This window comes from Ctenopharyngodon idella, chromosome 18, assembly GCF_019924925.1.
Source record: "Ctenopharyngodon idella isolate HZGC_01 chromosome 18, HZGC01, whole genome shotgun sequence".
Lineage (NCBI taxonomy): Eukaryota > Metazoa > Chordata > Actinopteri > Cypriniformes > Xenocyprididae > Ctenopharyngodon > Ctenopharyngodon idella.
Genome location: NC_067237.1, coordinates 29,840,757 through 29,857,396, shown reverse-complemented (window position 1 = coordinate 29,857,396; position 16,640 = coordinate 29,840,757). Strand labels below are relative to the sequence as shown.

General features: G+C 34.3%; 1 protein-coding gene across 1 annotated transcript; it reads left to right on the top strand.

Annotated features, from left to right (window-relative positions):
* Positions 1-590: 590 nt before the first annotated feature.
* neto2b (neuropilin (NRP) and tolloid (TLL)-like 2b) lies at positions 591-13,622 on the top strand. Its single transcript, XM_051869872.1, has 10 exons — positions 591-812; positions 2,595-2,651; positions 2,786-2,929; positions 3,534-3,782; positions 3,915-3,962; positions 5,206-5,333; positions 7,030-7,258; positions 7,686-7,799; positions 8,235-8,365; positions 9,932-13,622. Exons 1-10 carry the CDS (start codon positions 803-805, stop codon positions 10,448-10,450), a joined length of 1,629 nt encoding a protein of 542 aa, XP_051725832.1. The 5' UTR covers positions 591-802; the 3' UTR covers positions 10,451-13,622.
* Positions 13,623-16,640: the final 3,018 nt, after the last annotated feature.

Below are 16,640 nucleotides of genomic sequence, written 5' to 3'. Positions count from 1 at the left end.
TGAATAAAGTCGTTATTTTTGTTTTCTCATCGCTCTTGGATTTTATCAAAAATATCTTAATTTGTGTTCCGAAGATGAACGAAGGTCTTACTGGTGTGGAACGACATGAGGGTGAGTAATTAATTACATAATTTTCATTTTTAGGTGAACTAACCCTTTAAGACTGCTCAGTACAGGTTCTGTGACGCCTCTAAATTTTGTGCAGACGCAATGCTGTGGAAAATATTAGCACTAAAATATGGAAGCTCTGAGTGCCTAAAACAATTTGGATGCTGCTGTAACTGTCATGACAGAGTTAATTTTTTATAATTTATAGTTTCATATTCTTATGAATAATTTCATATTTTATTCATTATTTCACGTTTATTTATATTTATAATATTTAAAACATTTTTAAATATCTACAATATAAATATAATAACAATATTATATTAATGTCGTATTATATACATATACAACATAAAACTGTGCCTAGGTCATGGAATTAATTAATATTCATGAGCCAAGCCCCCTCTCTCTCTCTCTCTCTCTCTCTCTCTCTCTCTCTCTCTCTCTCATCAGTGTCACAATGAAAATACGCTGTTCAGAAGCACAGCGCTCAGGAGTTTCTGCAAACGCCTCGGCGTATATAGTTAATCTAAGTGCTTTCAAATGGATTTTTTCAAATTTATTCCAGGAACGAGATGCTTCTATATTCATTAAATCTGTTGCAGAACCGTATTGCGACAGTCTAACTTCATGTCGTTGAAAATGTAGACAAAAAACAATCTCACGAGAGCAAAAGTGTTCAGTGAAAGTGGAAATGCATGAGGGTGAGTTTGTTTTATTTACTGATAATGTTGCTTTGTTGCTGATGAATGCTACTTTTGTCTGTCTAAACCTGTTAACGTATTTGTGTCAAACACGTTTTGCGAATTGTATGCTAAATGTCATGTAGGCTACATTTACAATAAAGTAGGCTACTGTGGTTTTACCATAGTACAGTGATTATATCAGACGGTAATACCGTGCTGCTGAATGATATTCACCATATTAATTTGCCTCACTGTAAAATGTTTTCATAATTGTCATAATAACATCTTTGTCTCCCTTCATCTAACTTGCCACAATCGTCAATTATACTCAGTTTTATACGTTTTCATTCAAATGTGTTGAAATTAACTGCAGGTTGTGCCATTTAAAAAATCATTTAAGCATTTAAACTTACATTTTCGGTTGTTATGGGTTGACCCCTTTTTTTTTTTTTTTTTTTTTTTTACAATGCATGGTACTCCAAAATACTTAAAAGGATACCATAGCATTGCAGTGGAACCATGGTAATACCATAGTATTTTTTGTTAATGGAATTTTTTGTCTGAGATGCTTTTCATTCATCCAGGTCATAACATCTTTTACAGTTTATTTGTTAAAACATTAGTTGACTTTGGCTTTTCACTCTATGTTTTTTGGTCACCCGGCCCAGAAGCCCAGAATGTTACCTGTTTAAAGTTATATAGGCTGAACGTCTGCTTTGACCCCACAGTCTGTATGTAGGTAGCAGCATCAGTGTTAGTACAGCAGATTTCATGGGTGGTGCTGAACAGACAGCTTCTCTACAAACCCTCAGTGAAACCACACTTCTTACAAATGCATTTACAGTATGACATAATTAGTCATTAGTCTCTCAAGGTAGTTGTCTGTAAAAAAGACAGGTGTGGTAGTTGGGTTATTCCTATTATTCTGTACACTTTAGGTTCCCATTTTACCGTAAATTGCAGTTGTCTGCTACAAATTATAGTTTAGAAATCTACATATTATTACTCCATTATTTTGGTGAGAAACATGAGCAAATATTAGTAATTGGTTTATCTTACTGTAAAACTTCCCATCATGTTTTATGAAATTGCAGAAATCAGTTTGATAATATTAGAATTTGATATCTAACTCTCAATCCCTCACGTCATGAAAATCATGTGCAATGACCCTAAACACAACCCTGCCCAACATGTACTACAGTATAATTTAAAAACCTGTGTTGTTAAGCATCATCAATGACATCAAGTCAAAGTTGAGATGAAGCTATGACTGCAAAACATTCTGGGGTCAAATCCTAGGCGTTATTTTCATTTTAATAAACCATGTAAATTGGAAACTCTGAACGTGTGGATGTATATCAGGAGTTAGGGAGCTTACTGAATTTTATTTTAGAATTGATTAACGTGACCTGTGCAATATAACAACCACCTTTTACCCAGTATAGCTCAGTAAAGAGCTATTTATAATGTTACAAAAGATAAAAGGCTTTTTAAATTTAAAATAAATGCTGTTTTTTTTTTTTAAATTTCTATTCATCAAAGAATACTGGAAAAATGTATCACAAAATATTAAGCAGCACAACTGTTTTCAACATTGATTATAATAAGAAATGTTTCTTGAGCAGCAAATCAGCTTATTAGAATGATTTCTGAAGGATCATGTGACACTGAAGACTGGAGTAATGATGCTGAAAATTCAGCTTCCCATCACAGGAATAAATTATATTTTAAAATGTATTCAAATAATAATAATAATAAAAAACAGCTATTTTAAATTGTAATAAAAAATGTTTTTTGCAGCCTTGGTTCTGCTTATCCTGATAGAGGAGGGTTTCGCATTGGCACAGAAAACTCAAGGTAGGTTTGAATTACGAACTTGCCTGCAAAGCCACATGTTGTATTTCAAGGCTTTCCCATCTGTTTTGCTTTAATAACCATCTTATGTATATGTATATGTGTATATGTATATGTGTATGTGTGTGTGCTGTTAGCTTTGCCTCAGAATGTGGCTGTTATGGATAAGAAGCCTGCTCACTGTGGAACTTTGATCCAGACAGCAAATGGAGGATCATTCAGTTCCCCAAACTACCCCAACACCTACCCGCCAAACAAGGAGTGTGTGTACATACTGGAGGGTATGAGTCTCACTTCCACATGCAAAGATACTTATTCTTTCCTATTTAATGTTTTGGTAAAGCATGCACTGCATACATAAATTCTTTAATTTGACAGAATTTCCAGCAAAGACGCATTAAATTGATCAAAAGTGGCAGTAAAGACATTTATAATGTTTCAAAAGATTTCTATTTCAAATAAATAAAAATAAATTATAAATATAACCATCAAAGAATCCTAAAAAAAAGGAATTGCATTGCTTCTTACAACATTGATAATAATAAATGCTTCTTGAGCAGAAAATCAGCATATTAGAATGATTTCTGAAGGATCATGTGACTCTGAAGACTGGAGTAATGATGCTGAAAATTCCATCACATTTTGAAATATATATAAACAGAAAACAGTTTTTTTTTTGTTTTGTTTTTTTTAATGTAATAATATTTCACAATATTACTGTTTTTACTGTATTTTTGATCAAATAAATGCAGTACTGGTGAGCATAAGACTTCTTTCAAAAACATTAAGAAATCTTACCAGCCCCAAACTTCTGAACGGTAGTCTATGTTTCTCAGTCACAACAGTTAGTCATGTCAGTCATAACCTCTTTCTCGTCTACATCAGCCCATCCACGGAAGAGAATCCAGCTCACCTTCAATGACATCTACTACATCGAGCCGTCCTTCGAGTGCCGCTTTGATAACATTGAAATCCGTGATGGGCCATTTGTTTTCTCTCCGTTGATTAATCGGTTCTGTGGGGCAGAGAGTCCAGGGATTGTCACCTCCTCTGGACGCTTCATGTGGATCAGATTTACCAGTGACGAGGAGCTGGAAGGCATGGGTTTCAGGGTGGAGTATTCATATACTGCAGGTAAATGCTTTTTGCAGTTCTTCATGCAATACGATCTTAGAATCATTTACTCTGATGACTTTTAGCTCTGTTCCTTTTGTATTCATTTATTGCACTTGATTTTTCTTATCCAAAAACCTCACTTGCATCCAGATCCTGATTTTCATCTCCATGTTGGAGGACTCTTGAATCCCATTCCAGGTAAATAGATAAAACTTACTGTATGTATGGAGCATGGGTTGGGAAGTGGTTATTCCAGGGGGTTTGTCCCAGTAATATGTCTATATATTGCTTTGGATAAACCGACTGCTTGTGTAAAGTTTATTTAAGAATTATTACATTTGTCATCAACATTTATGGTTGGAAATTGTGCAGTTATGTTGTTTTTTTTTTTTTAGTGCACAAAGAATTTAAAATGTTAGTAGGCGATTTTCACTTCAGATTTTCTATATATATATATAATGCCCCAAAGTTATGGAACTTATTACCTGCATCAATTAGGAATGCTACATCTTTGGATCTTTGCAAGACATATCATTTTAGTCAAGCTTTTAATTTATAATTTATTAATGTGTATTTTTTGATATTATGTATTTTTGCTTTGTATGATTTAGCTTTGAGTTTGAGACAGGCGCGCTATAAATAAGTGTGTGTATATGTGTGTGTATATATATATATATATATATATCAGTCAAACCAAATTTATTCAGACACCTTGAACATTTCATTCATTAATACAGTTTATTCACTATAGTTTAAAAAAAATACTAATAAAATATGACAAGTTAAACTGTATCAGAAAAAAATTATTTTAATTATGTCAGATAACACTTAAGCAAAACATGGTCAGGTCAAAGTGTCTGAAGAATTTTTGGTTCCAAATTTTTATCAATTTTACTGGTAGTCCACTGTATGAAGAATTTTTGGGTATAATATGTCACAGTTTGCTTTATTTTGCTATCCTCACTTACATAAATGAACTTTAGTGTCCTGCTCCCACTAGTAAAAATATACCAAAAATATAAAAAACGTCTGAATAATTTTTGGTTTGACTAATATATATATATATATATATAATATATTACTGATCAAATTGGTTTTAGAATTCTACTTGCCTACTAACTAATTCTGGCATGTCCTGCAGAAACAGACTTTTTGAAGGTTTTGCTACCTATCAGAATAACACTTTATATATTCTCTTTTTCAGTTGCTATGGTTACCAAGCCCAACAAATATAAATGTAAATTCCATCTTTAGTGCATCAGTTATGTAAACTCCTGAATATTTCAGTGCCCCAGAATTTATTAGTATTACTTTTCCCAGATGCAGCCTGCAAACTCTCAGGTCTCCTTCTCAAGTACTTTAAAGCTATAATGTTAAAATATTTTAATGTTATAATGTTAATTTAATTGTCTTTATCTTTACTGTTGTCTCTTCCCCTCAGACTGTCAGTTTGAAATGTCTGGATCAGATGGTATAATCAGATCTAGTCAAGTTGAGGAGGAAAACAAGGTAAAATCAGGGGAAGCATTGGATTGTATTTGGACCATACGAGCTCCACCGATGTCTAAGGTTAGTAATGCAGCCCTGGGTAAACATCTGTTCCTCTCACATAGATTTGTAAGGGATCATGTACAGTCACTGAGATCAAGTAGATGTTTTTGTATCACCGTGGAAGGGTTAATTTTATGATAATGCATGTTATCCTGCTTCTTACACAACTTCCTACCAAATAAATAAATAAATGGACAATTAAATACTGAAATTATTTTATGATATGAGAGGAAAGTGGCCATGAAACTAGCACAGCTTTGAAGGAAATGGGTTGCCTGGGAGAATGAGCAATTATGCAGTTCTACATCTTTATATAAAATATTTTCCACAGAATGCTGTGAATGACCAATTAGAACCCAATTTTTCAGAAAGCCTTATAGTAAAACTTTTATATGTTAGCGCTCTACGCTTACATTGCATTACATTTCTAAGCCTAATTTTTTTTTTTTAAATTTAGGAGCACAGTTAAAGATTTAGGAGCACCTTCTAATCAACTTTCCCATTGCAGGGCAATATTTAAAATTATTTATAATAAAATCTTTATGTCAAATTCTTACATTTATATTTATTTAAATAAATAAATTGTATTTAAATTGTGAATATAGAAATATTAAATGATTAAAATAATTAAATGATACTCTAAAATGAAACCAAAACCACCAGTAGGTGGCGACAGGTCACTGTCTTTGTCACTGAATCAATCATTCAATCGATTCCTTCAAAACTGCTAATTCATTCACTATTCCCTACATTAGTCCACTAATATAATTCACTTGAGGGAGTGAATGAAAATGAGTAAGTGAATTTGGACACTGGGTGTGCCGGAAGGGCTCACAGTTTGTGCTTGCTGTTTAATAATTATTTGAAACAACTGGCAGCTCCAGTTCAAGATTTATCTTAACTCTGTCATGAAAACTATGTATAAACCCTAAAGGGATAGTTCACCCAAAAATTAAAATTCTGTCATCATTTACTAACCCTTTAGTTTGTTCCAAACCTGTATAAATTTCTTTGTTCTGTTGAACACAAAGGAATATATTTTGAAGAATGTGGGAAACTGAACAATTCCTGGGCACCATTGACTGCCATAGTATGGAAGTCAATGGTGCCCCAAAGTGGCCTGGTTACAAACTTCCTTCAAAATATCTTCCTTTGTGTTCAGCAGAACAAAGAAATGTATACAGGTTTGGAACAAGGGCGAGTGAATGATGACATAATTTTCATTTTTGGGTGAACTATCCCTTTAATTAAACAATTTAATAATCAAATAATAAGGAATTCATACCAGTATGATATTACGCTGCACCCACATTGGACTGGAAAAATGGATGGATGGATGATTCAGCTGCGGGCGCCATCTTCTGGTCAGGCACAGGAATTCATTTGCCGTGCGATTTTTCACAGTGCATTATGGGTATTCTCTAGCTGTTGAGCATACGTTGATTGTACACTCATTATTGTCCCCTCAAATAATGCCCTATTTAAGGGTATAGGGGGCGATTTCGGACACAGCTGTCTTTGTGAATGGGTCACTGAATCATTGACTCGCCCGATTTGCTTAAAAGCGCAGATTTATTCATCAACAAAACACAGCTGTGTGTTTTCTCAGAGATGCACAGAAATACGACTGAAATGTTCACACTGTAGACCCCTGCGTGTAACATTTTACATAATTACAGTAGCATTAACTTTGTCTGTGTCTCTTTTCACACAGATCTATCTCCGCTTTCTGGACTATCAGCTGGAGAACTCGAATGAGTGTAAGAAAAACTTTGTTGCGATCTATGAAGGCAGTAATGCCATTGAAGATTTAAAGGCCAAGTTCTGCAGCACTGTTGCCAATGACATCACACTTGACAATGCCGTGGGTGTTGTTCGAATGTGGGCCGACGAGACCAGCAAACTGAGCCGGTTCCGTATGCTCTTTACAGTCTTTGCTGAACGTAAGCATTCACATACCTTTTTACTTTCTGCAATTTTATTAAAGTAATAGTTCACCCAAAAATGTTACTTATCCTCATGTCGTTCCATACCCATATGCTGTTACTTTTTCCATTGAATGCAAAAAAATCTCTTGTTTTCCAACTTTTGCATGAAATTTTCCTGTAGCTTCAATCCTTTGTCTAGGAATACATTATAACTATAAAAAAAGATCTATAACACATAAAAACCATCTTTAACTAAACAAAATGTTTCAGAATATTGTGCTTCGGTAGTTTTGAGACACACACAATAACCTGATCAATGATACTAGAAAACTGACCAATGGTACTAGATTTCAAATGTGTGGTTTAAGAGGTCCATCATGTGGACATAATGGGCATTACATGTCTGTCTGGCTTTCATCTCATTAAAAACTCTGTTTTGCAGCTCCGTGTTTGGCCAACACATTTTTCTGTCACAGCAACATGTGCATCAACAATACTCTGGTCTGTAATGGTGTTCAGAACTGTGTGTTTCCCTGGGATGAGAACAATTGCAAAGGTAAAAGTGTGCTTTCATGTGACCGTTTTCCAACTAGTGTCGCTAATGAGATGTAAAAGCTTTCTCAAGAATTTTAATAAATAGTTTTGCAAGCAAATCCATGTTTTTGTCCACATCTTTCATAGAACTAGATTCCCTCCTTCAGGGGTTTGACCTCAATGAACTGATGTTCACTAAATGAATGTTGTATATAAAGCACATAATATTTATGCATACTGAATTATTAGTCAATGAAGGATTAGACGTCATGGGTTAAAGTGTTTTTGTGGAGTACAGAAAATGCCATGTGCCCTGGAAATGTAAAGCAGTAATAAGGATTCTTGAATTCAGTTTTATTGTCATTGTTCTCATTTAGATGGAAAATATTCATTTTTCCTCACTCATGACCCTGTCCTCTTCTGCTTTCTTTTGTCTTTGTTGTCCCGTCTCTCTCAGAAAAGAAGTCTAAAAGTTTTTTCCAGCAAATGAGTAAAACTCATTGCATTGTGATTGGAGTGGCCACTGGTGTGGTCTTTCTTCTTCTCATCATATCTGTATTTATACAGATGAAGCAGCCGAGAAAGAAGGTGACTATTTATGTTGAGAAATCAACATTTAGAATGAGAAATTCATGAGTAAGAAACATCCTCCTACACTACAGGTGTCAGAAATGCACTGTAAGGTTATATACTTTTTCAACATTAAAAATATTCTTCAAAAATGTTTTATTCATCAGCTTCATATATACATAAGCCGTTTGTAGGTTGATTTCCCTGAAAAAAGTAAACACTGTGGCGCTATCAAAACATTACTAGTGCTTTTGTTTATTTCAGCCTTCCGACACTGCAGTATTGACTCAGCCAGTAGTGTGACTTTAGCTCTGTTTGTTTGACCAATGGCAAGGGCAGGTTTATGGTCAATTCACTAGTTTGGCAAATGAAGTCAACATAATAATATAAGTAATTAAACTGACTGTTTATGTTTTTAATACATGTTCTTGGTTTAATTGTAAATGATTCAGCCGTGAATATTATTCCAAAGGAAAAAAAAAGGTTATTTTCAATCAAAAGAACATCATCCTGACAGAAGCGCTGGGCAATTACGATTTCGGCTTCCAATGATTATAAAAAATACAAGATAATGGAGGGAAATCGATTATTGTGCCAAAGTCCATTTTGCAATGATGTTCTAATTTTGTCTTGTGTTGTGAATCCTGTGCACGCCTTTCCTTGTATGCGTCTGTGCATCTTATTTTGATATAATTTACTATTTTTTTTAAATATTTAAGTATACGTATGTGTATAAACAAAATATATATATATATATATATATATATATATATATATATATATATATATATAAACTATAATATAAATTTATATAAATTTATATTATATATAAATTTATATAATTATATATTATATATTTTTATAATTATTTTATATTATATTATATATTATATTTTATATTATATATATTTATATTATATATTTTTATAATTATATATTTTATATTTTTAAATTATATATTAGAATTATAAATTTATATAATTATTATATATATTATATAAATTTATATATTATATATAAATTTACTTTAAATTAATAAATGCATGATGAAGTTGATGTAGTTGATAATCGTGATCTTAATATTGACCAAAATAATCATGATTATAATTCTTGTCAGAACTAAGCAGCTCTATCTGACAGCATGGATAATACCAGGAAAAAAGCGATTAATTAAAATTAATTATTATTAAAATGAATGATTACATTAAAGAACAATAAAACTTTAATAAAAAAATTTACTCAACTGATATATTGAATGCACAAACACAGTCATATTTAATGTTCATTGAGCAGTTCATTTCAAATTTTTACAAAAATGTTCTTTGCAAACTTTTATCAAAATGTAATTCTCTACCCCTGAAACAACTTTCCTTTTTAGATGGTCATATCCCTCTTAAAATCATATCCCTCACTACATTTTTTTTTTCTCATTAAATATCCTTTACACACAGAAATAAATAACATTACTGAAGTAGAATGGTTTGTGAATGCTATTTTACACTGATTTTAAGCATCAAAAACACAATTTTAACATTTAACATGCAACAACATGTGACATTGCTAATGTGTATTTATCTCCTGCAGGTTTTGAGTCGTAAAGGTTTATTCAGTGCTGCAGAGATGCAGGAGGTGCTGGAGCCGCCTCAGTATGAGCTGTTCTCCATGCGGGAAGCTGATCTACCGGACGAGCTGTCGGACGAGCTGGAGAGTCTGCAGAAACTCCGCCGGTCCTCCAGCGTGTCCCGCTGCGTCCACGAGCATCACTGTGGTGCTCCGAGCAGCGCTGCCTCCATTGTTATGGCAAACAGAGCGCATCATCTCTCGCAGGCCTCTGATGAGCTGAGTACGGTCATTGGGGCCAGAGGCTGGGGCAGTTTCCATGGACGCAGGAGCAGCTCGCGCCCTTTTACACACGATCCCCGTTCACACGCTTACAGCGCACAGAGTCTGCACGAGGCATTTGAAGATGAAGATCTGGGGCTGGAGGGACGTGTAATGGAAGAAATCGGCTACAATGATGTTTTCGCCCGTGGACGCAATGTCGTGATGGTACGTAACCATGCCAACCCTGTTCAGCAGCGTTCCCTCTCTATGGACTTCTGAGTGGAAGGTTAGAAGTCAGCTGACACTTCTTATTTTGTCCTCTTTAAAAATACAATAATATAATACACTGCCCGGCCAAAAAAAAAAAGTCGCTGTTTGGATTTAAATAGGCAAATACTTAAGAGTCTATGAATGGATCATTATCGATGTTATTATTATGTTTCTAGCATGTTATATGTTTGGCAACAGTTCTTCTAACCCTAATTGATGGAGTGTGTAGCTTTTCATTCCTTAAACAACCATGTAGGAAGATAATGGCCATATTCCGGGATGACAGTTTCAAGGTTCATCAGGCTCAAAGTGTGAAAGAATGGTTGGGAGGGAGCATAAAGAATAATTTTCACACATGAACTGGCACCTCTGAGTCCAGACCTTAAATTCATTGAAAGTCTTTGGGATGTGCTGGAGTAGACTTTACAGAGTGCTCACCTCTTACATTGTCAATACAAGATCTTGACCAAAAATTGATGCACCTCTTGATGGAAATAACATACCATTTCATACCATTTCTGTCTTTTTTTTTTATTTTTATCTTGACCAGTATTTAAAAACGCACAGGTGCTGAGGGAGACTCGGCGAGCGTCCCCCAACAAACAGTAGATATACGAAATTGAATACTAATACGAAACAACATGATTAAATGTGGAGATGATTAAAGCAGCATCAAAACCGTTATATATGCATCACATTTATGAACATCGCCTTAAAATGTATATACTGCTACGTGAGCTCATAATATAAGTATCATCATAATGTAATTTTTATCTGTAATTTAATGCACAAATAAATGCGAGTCCCTTATTTGTACTCAAACAGGCACCATTATGCCATAGTTGGCAGAGTACAAATGGAAATAAATGGATTGCATTTAATTGTTTATTAAATTACAGATATTACATTCTGGCATTTGTTTTATGTGCTGCTGCCATATGGGGATTCAAAAGAGAACATATTTTTGTCCTTTGTAATGAGGTTAAGTATGATAGAATTTTTGCAATTTATTTATTTTGGTAACTAATTGGATGTCAAACATTTAGGGCCCTATTTTAATGATCTAAGCGCATGGTCTGAAGTGCATGGCGCAGGTCCATTTAGGGCATGTCCAAATCCACTTATGTTAATTTAATGATGGAAAAAATGGTCGGCGCAACCAAAATGGTTGTACCTAATGAGTCGTTGGTGTGTTTTGGGTGTAATGTGCAATAAACCAATCAGACTGTCATCTCCCATTCCCTTTAAAAGCCAGGTGTGCTTGCACCATGGCGGATTGCTATTTACATGGCGGAATATAGACACCCTCAACCTGACGAGTCAGTTTAAATACATGTGTGTACTGCCACGATTGGTCAAATAATTAGCCAGTTTCATTCGTCATTACTGCAAATAGGTAATTCTGATACATGGAATGACTATCCATTATGACATGTAGGAATTTTTATCTTTATGTACACAATAATAATCTTTTACATTGAAATCCTTTAAATAACAAAAAAATTCCTACGCCATTGACTTTAGACCAGGTTTTTGTTAGTCAATGGCACAGTCGTTTTTAAGTCGCCTCAAAATAGCAACACGCCAACAATGTGCCTGAACACACCTCGTTTTCAGATCAGCATGTCCATGGGTGAACAGATGGGCACGAGTGCATTTGCTTTATAACTTGGGCACTGGACGTAAAAATGATAACTGCATCGGGCTGAAACTAGCAAAAAACACTTGTCGCGCCTGCCGTCGCATTGTGCCGGGTGTATGATAGGGCCCTTAGTATTTAATTTTTAATTTTTCAGTTGCAAGTTTTTGAAACAGATCTCACAGTCTAGGATTAAGGGAAAAAAAGGCCAAATTCAGTGAGTATTACTTGATCTATTACATACACCACTACACTACAGTTACAATTAAGTATAATTAAATGATGTTTATTAACAAAGTTCGGGAGGAATACGTTCAAATTATCTATCCAATCAGCATGAGAGGAGGCCTATATATACATAGCCGACACACCTATGTTTCTCGACAGTTTTCTGCATCCCTCCGCCACTCTGACTCCTCATTCTCAGCTTCCTATCTCACACCGGGATATGGGGGGAGTACTCTTGGTTTGGGCCAAATTCCGAGCTTGGAGCCCTCCTATCGGACAGCATGCAAAATACACATACTCTCTTACTCTATCTGATTATTTGTAAGTGTGAACTCGTGAATTGTGAGTTGTGTTGTAGGCACTGAAACAGTCCAGTACGTTATAGTCAAACTCTTTTTCTTTTCTTTTTTTTTTTTTGAATGATGAGCATTTCTGTGCCACCCCAGACTGGTTGCTGGCCCCTGCCTGGCCACGCCAATGAAAATATCCTGGCTCCGCCAATGGGTACATAGCTGTAAATGTTCACATTTGCCCACACCTTCTTTTATTATTTTACTATTTTATTTCAACTTTTTTTTTGTCGTTCTCAGTATTATGTGTGACCCTCTTTTGCCGTTCCTATAATTGATTTTAAGCCAAGTCCAGTATTTTTTATTGGTGTTATTCTCATTCCTCAATGCTAGATTGTAGGAAGGGCGTGTTTCTACCACACCTGACAATGGCAGGTTAATTAGCAGTAAATTCCCATTTGCATTAGAAAGCTGAATTTTCAGCATCATTACTCCAGTCTTCAGTGTCACATGATCCATCAGAAATCATTCTAATATGCTGATTTGATAATTAACAGTTAATGTCACTTAATGAGTGACTCTGTTGTGGTGAAGGTACTATAGTTTTATGGGCAAAATTTTCATACTGTCAGAAACAACAGTCCTTCATGTAAAACATGCCTTGGCTTATACTCATTTAAACCTAAATCTCCCTCTGGAATAAAGATATATATATATAGACATTAATGTGAAAATGCAAAGAGTATGGAGAGGTGGGAAGAAGGACGGTGTCTGTATTTCATTTTGTTTACTTTTCCCCTTTTCTTTCAACCAAATTAATCTCAGCCAGGTCGGAGTGTACTGTATTTGATATTGTGATTGTGTTTTTAGAGGAAGCAGTGATGCTCACTGGGATTTATTGAGAAAGAGTCAATCATTTCTAATTTGATGTTTATGGTGTAGCCTACATGGGGATTACCAAGAGGATTGTCATATGAAATTGAGCCATTCTGTGGAAATAAACATCATGTGTCAACATAGAAAATTATTTTCGTTGTTTTTCTTTTATTGGCTACCCCTTGAATCAGGGATATTATAGTTAACCAAAACTAAAACCATAAAAAACATTTTCGTTATCTGCAATAAAATAAATGTTAACTGAAATAAAATAAAATCTTAAACTTATTTTATTTTAGCTAGAAACATTTCTCATTTTCATATTTGTACTAAAATAATAACTAAAATGAAAGTGAAAATGGAACATACAAAAATAAAAACTAATTTAAAATATATATTTAAAAAAAAAAAAACTATACTAGTATCTCAGTGATACTAAAATAAAATTTCCTTATGGATGTTCATAGATTTTGAGGTTTACACAAAAATTAAAATAATAATGTCATTAACATTTTTAATAAAAAATATATTTTTTTAATCTTATTATAGCAGTAAGGTACTTGAGATGTATTGTGATCTATATTTACAAGCTTGTGTTGCAAACAGAACATGCTTTGGTTGCTTAATGCTTAATTTTATGTATTTTTTATTTCAACGTTACTTCACTGTTTCTGTCCCTTAGACAGACATTCATAAATGCATACATTTTTATACATGTATTTTTAGTTATTGTTATATATAATGTAAAATCCCCCTTTTTAATAATAAAAGGAACATATGTGACCCTGGACCACAAAACCAGTCATAAGGGTCAATTTTTTGAAATTGAGATTTTGTATGGATAGAACAATATTTGGCCGAGATACAACTATTTGAAAAGCTGGAATCTGAGGGTGCAAGAAAATCAAAATATTGAGAAAATCTCCTTTAAAGTTGTCCAAATGAAGTTCTTAGCAATGCATATCCACTCACAAAAATACATTTTTGATATGTTTACGGTAGGAAATTTACAAAATATCTTAATGGAACATGATCTTTACTTAATACCCTGATGATTTTTGGCATAAAAGAAAAATCGATAATTTTGACCCTTACAATGTATTGTTGGCTATTGCTACAAATACACCCGTGCGACTTATGACTGGTTTTGTGGTCCAGGGTCACAGATAGTAAATATGTAATCAGATGACTAAGTTAATAGATAATAGTTATGTTGCAAATTTCCTCAATTTAATTTTCTTTGACTTTTTCTTTCTTTTTCCCAAATGAATGTGGAGACACCCACATATAAGGCTTTGTCTGACATCACTGTACAGCCGAAGGGCTTTTTATGGCCATATTATGACTGTAGACATAATAACCATAATAACCTGCCCTGTATATCAAACAAACCAAACTATACACAAATTCCATGCTCTTTTCCCCTCTTCTGTTTCTCTTTCTCATACTGTAACATATTTCAGATGTTTGGTTTTAATTTTTCTTTGTGTTCTTTGATTTTAAACATGTACTTTTATTCTGATCCATGTTCTTGTCCTTGTTTATTGTTCCCTCTCTGAGGGAAGCCCTCATATATTTGACCCTGGACCACAAAACCAGTCATAAGTCGCACAGGTATATTTGTAGTAATAGCCAACAGTACAAGTTTAAAGGACTTAATTTGGACAACTTTAAAGGCGATTTTCTCAATATTTTTATTTTTTTGCACCCTCAGATTTAAATAGCTGTGTCTCGGCCAAATATTGTTCTATCCTAACAAACCATACATCAATGGAAAGCTTATTTACTCAGATTTCAGATAATGTATACACTCAAATTCAAATTTCAAATGGACCCTTATGACTGGTTTTGTGGTCCAGGGTCACATATGCATATCTTGACCATTTTGGTAAGTCTTCATGGTTTGTCAATATCTAGTCATGTTACAATTTCTAGATTGTCATGTGGAGTTTTGTTGTTTTAAATACAGCAAATCTACATTTTTTTTCTTCATGCCTCACTGAGCCCTGTGTTAGACATGCACAATTTACAGTTCAGTTTTCTTAGACAAGCCACATTTTTGCCATGTCTCTCTCATAAGTTGCACAACCGCAAGTCAGTACTGCTCCACCATTAGTCCCATGTCAGCCAGGTGTGGCTGTGATGTTTTTCTTACGGTGACAGAACAGAAAGGAAAACATAAATAAACATATATGAGACTCTTAATGCATGGATTTATTGCCTTTAAAGTGTCTATAAACTGCAGTGTTTCTGATAAGAAGATCATTAACAGCTGCTTATATCCAGTACATTTATTATAGGGACTGTCACCTGCAGTACTCTGTGGTTAAGTGCTTTAGGACATCGCCAGGTTCAAAAGGCACAACGGCAATAGTTCATGTTTATAGATTAGATGAGCTGCTGTGAATTAATAAATTGTAAAGATGCTACAGTGAAAATGCTATGCTTTCCTCACTTTAGCATACTGCAATACTGTGTACACATGCTGACTGCGCTGTAGACCGTAGAAGTTGCCAGTACTGCAATTTCTTTAATCACAACTATAAATCAGGCCTATTGATAACACAGGCAAAAGCTGTGAAATTAGGTCAATTTCAATATTTATTTTGCTGCTGAAAAATCCCATACATGGGCTGATATAATATACTTTATATACATACTAGTTTTTTGTTAAAGGGTCAAAAATGAAAATTCTGTCATTAATTACTCACCCTCATGTCATTCCACACCCGTAAGACCTTCGTTCATCTTCAGAACACAAATTAAGATATTTTTGATAAAATCCGATGGCTCAGTGAGGCCTCTATTGTCAGCAATTCGGAGCTTTACGAATCGAATGACTGGTTCGGAGTGCCAAAGTCACATGATTTCAGCAGTTTAGCCATTTGATAGGAGATCCGAATCACTGATTCGAAACAAAAGATTCGTAAAGCTCAGAAGCTTCATGAAGCAGTGTTTTGAAATCGGCCATCACAAGATATTGTTGAAAAGTCGTTATTTTGTGTTTTTTTGGCACACAAAAAGTATTCTCGTCGCTTTATAATATTAAGATAGAACCACTGAACTCACATGAACTATTTTAAATATGTTTTTAGTACCTTTATGGATCTTGAGAGGTTCGGTGGCTTTGCTCTCAATGGGGGCCACACTGAGTCATCAGATTTTA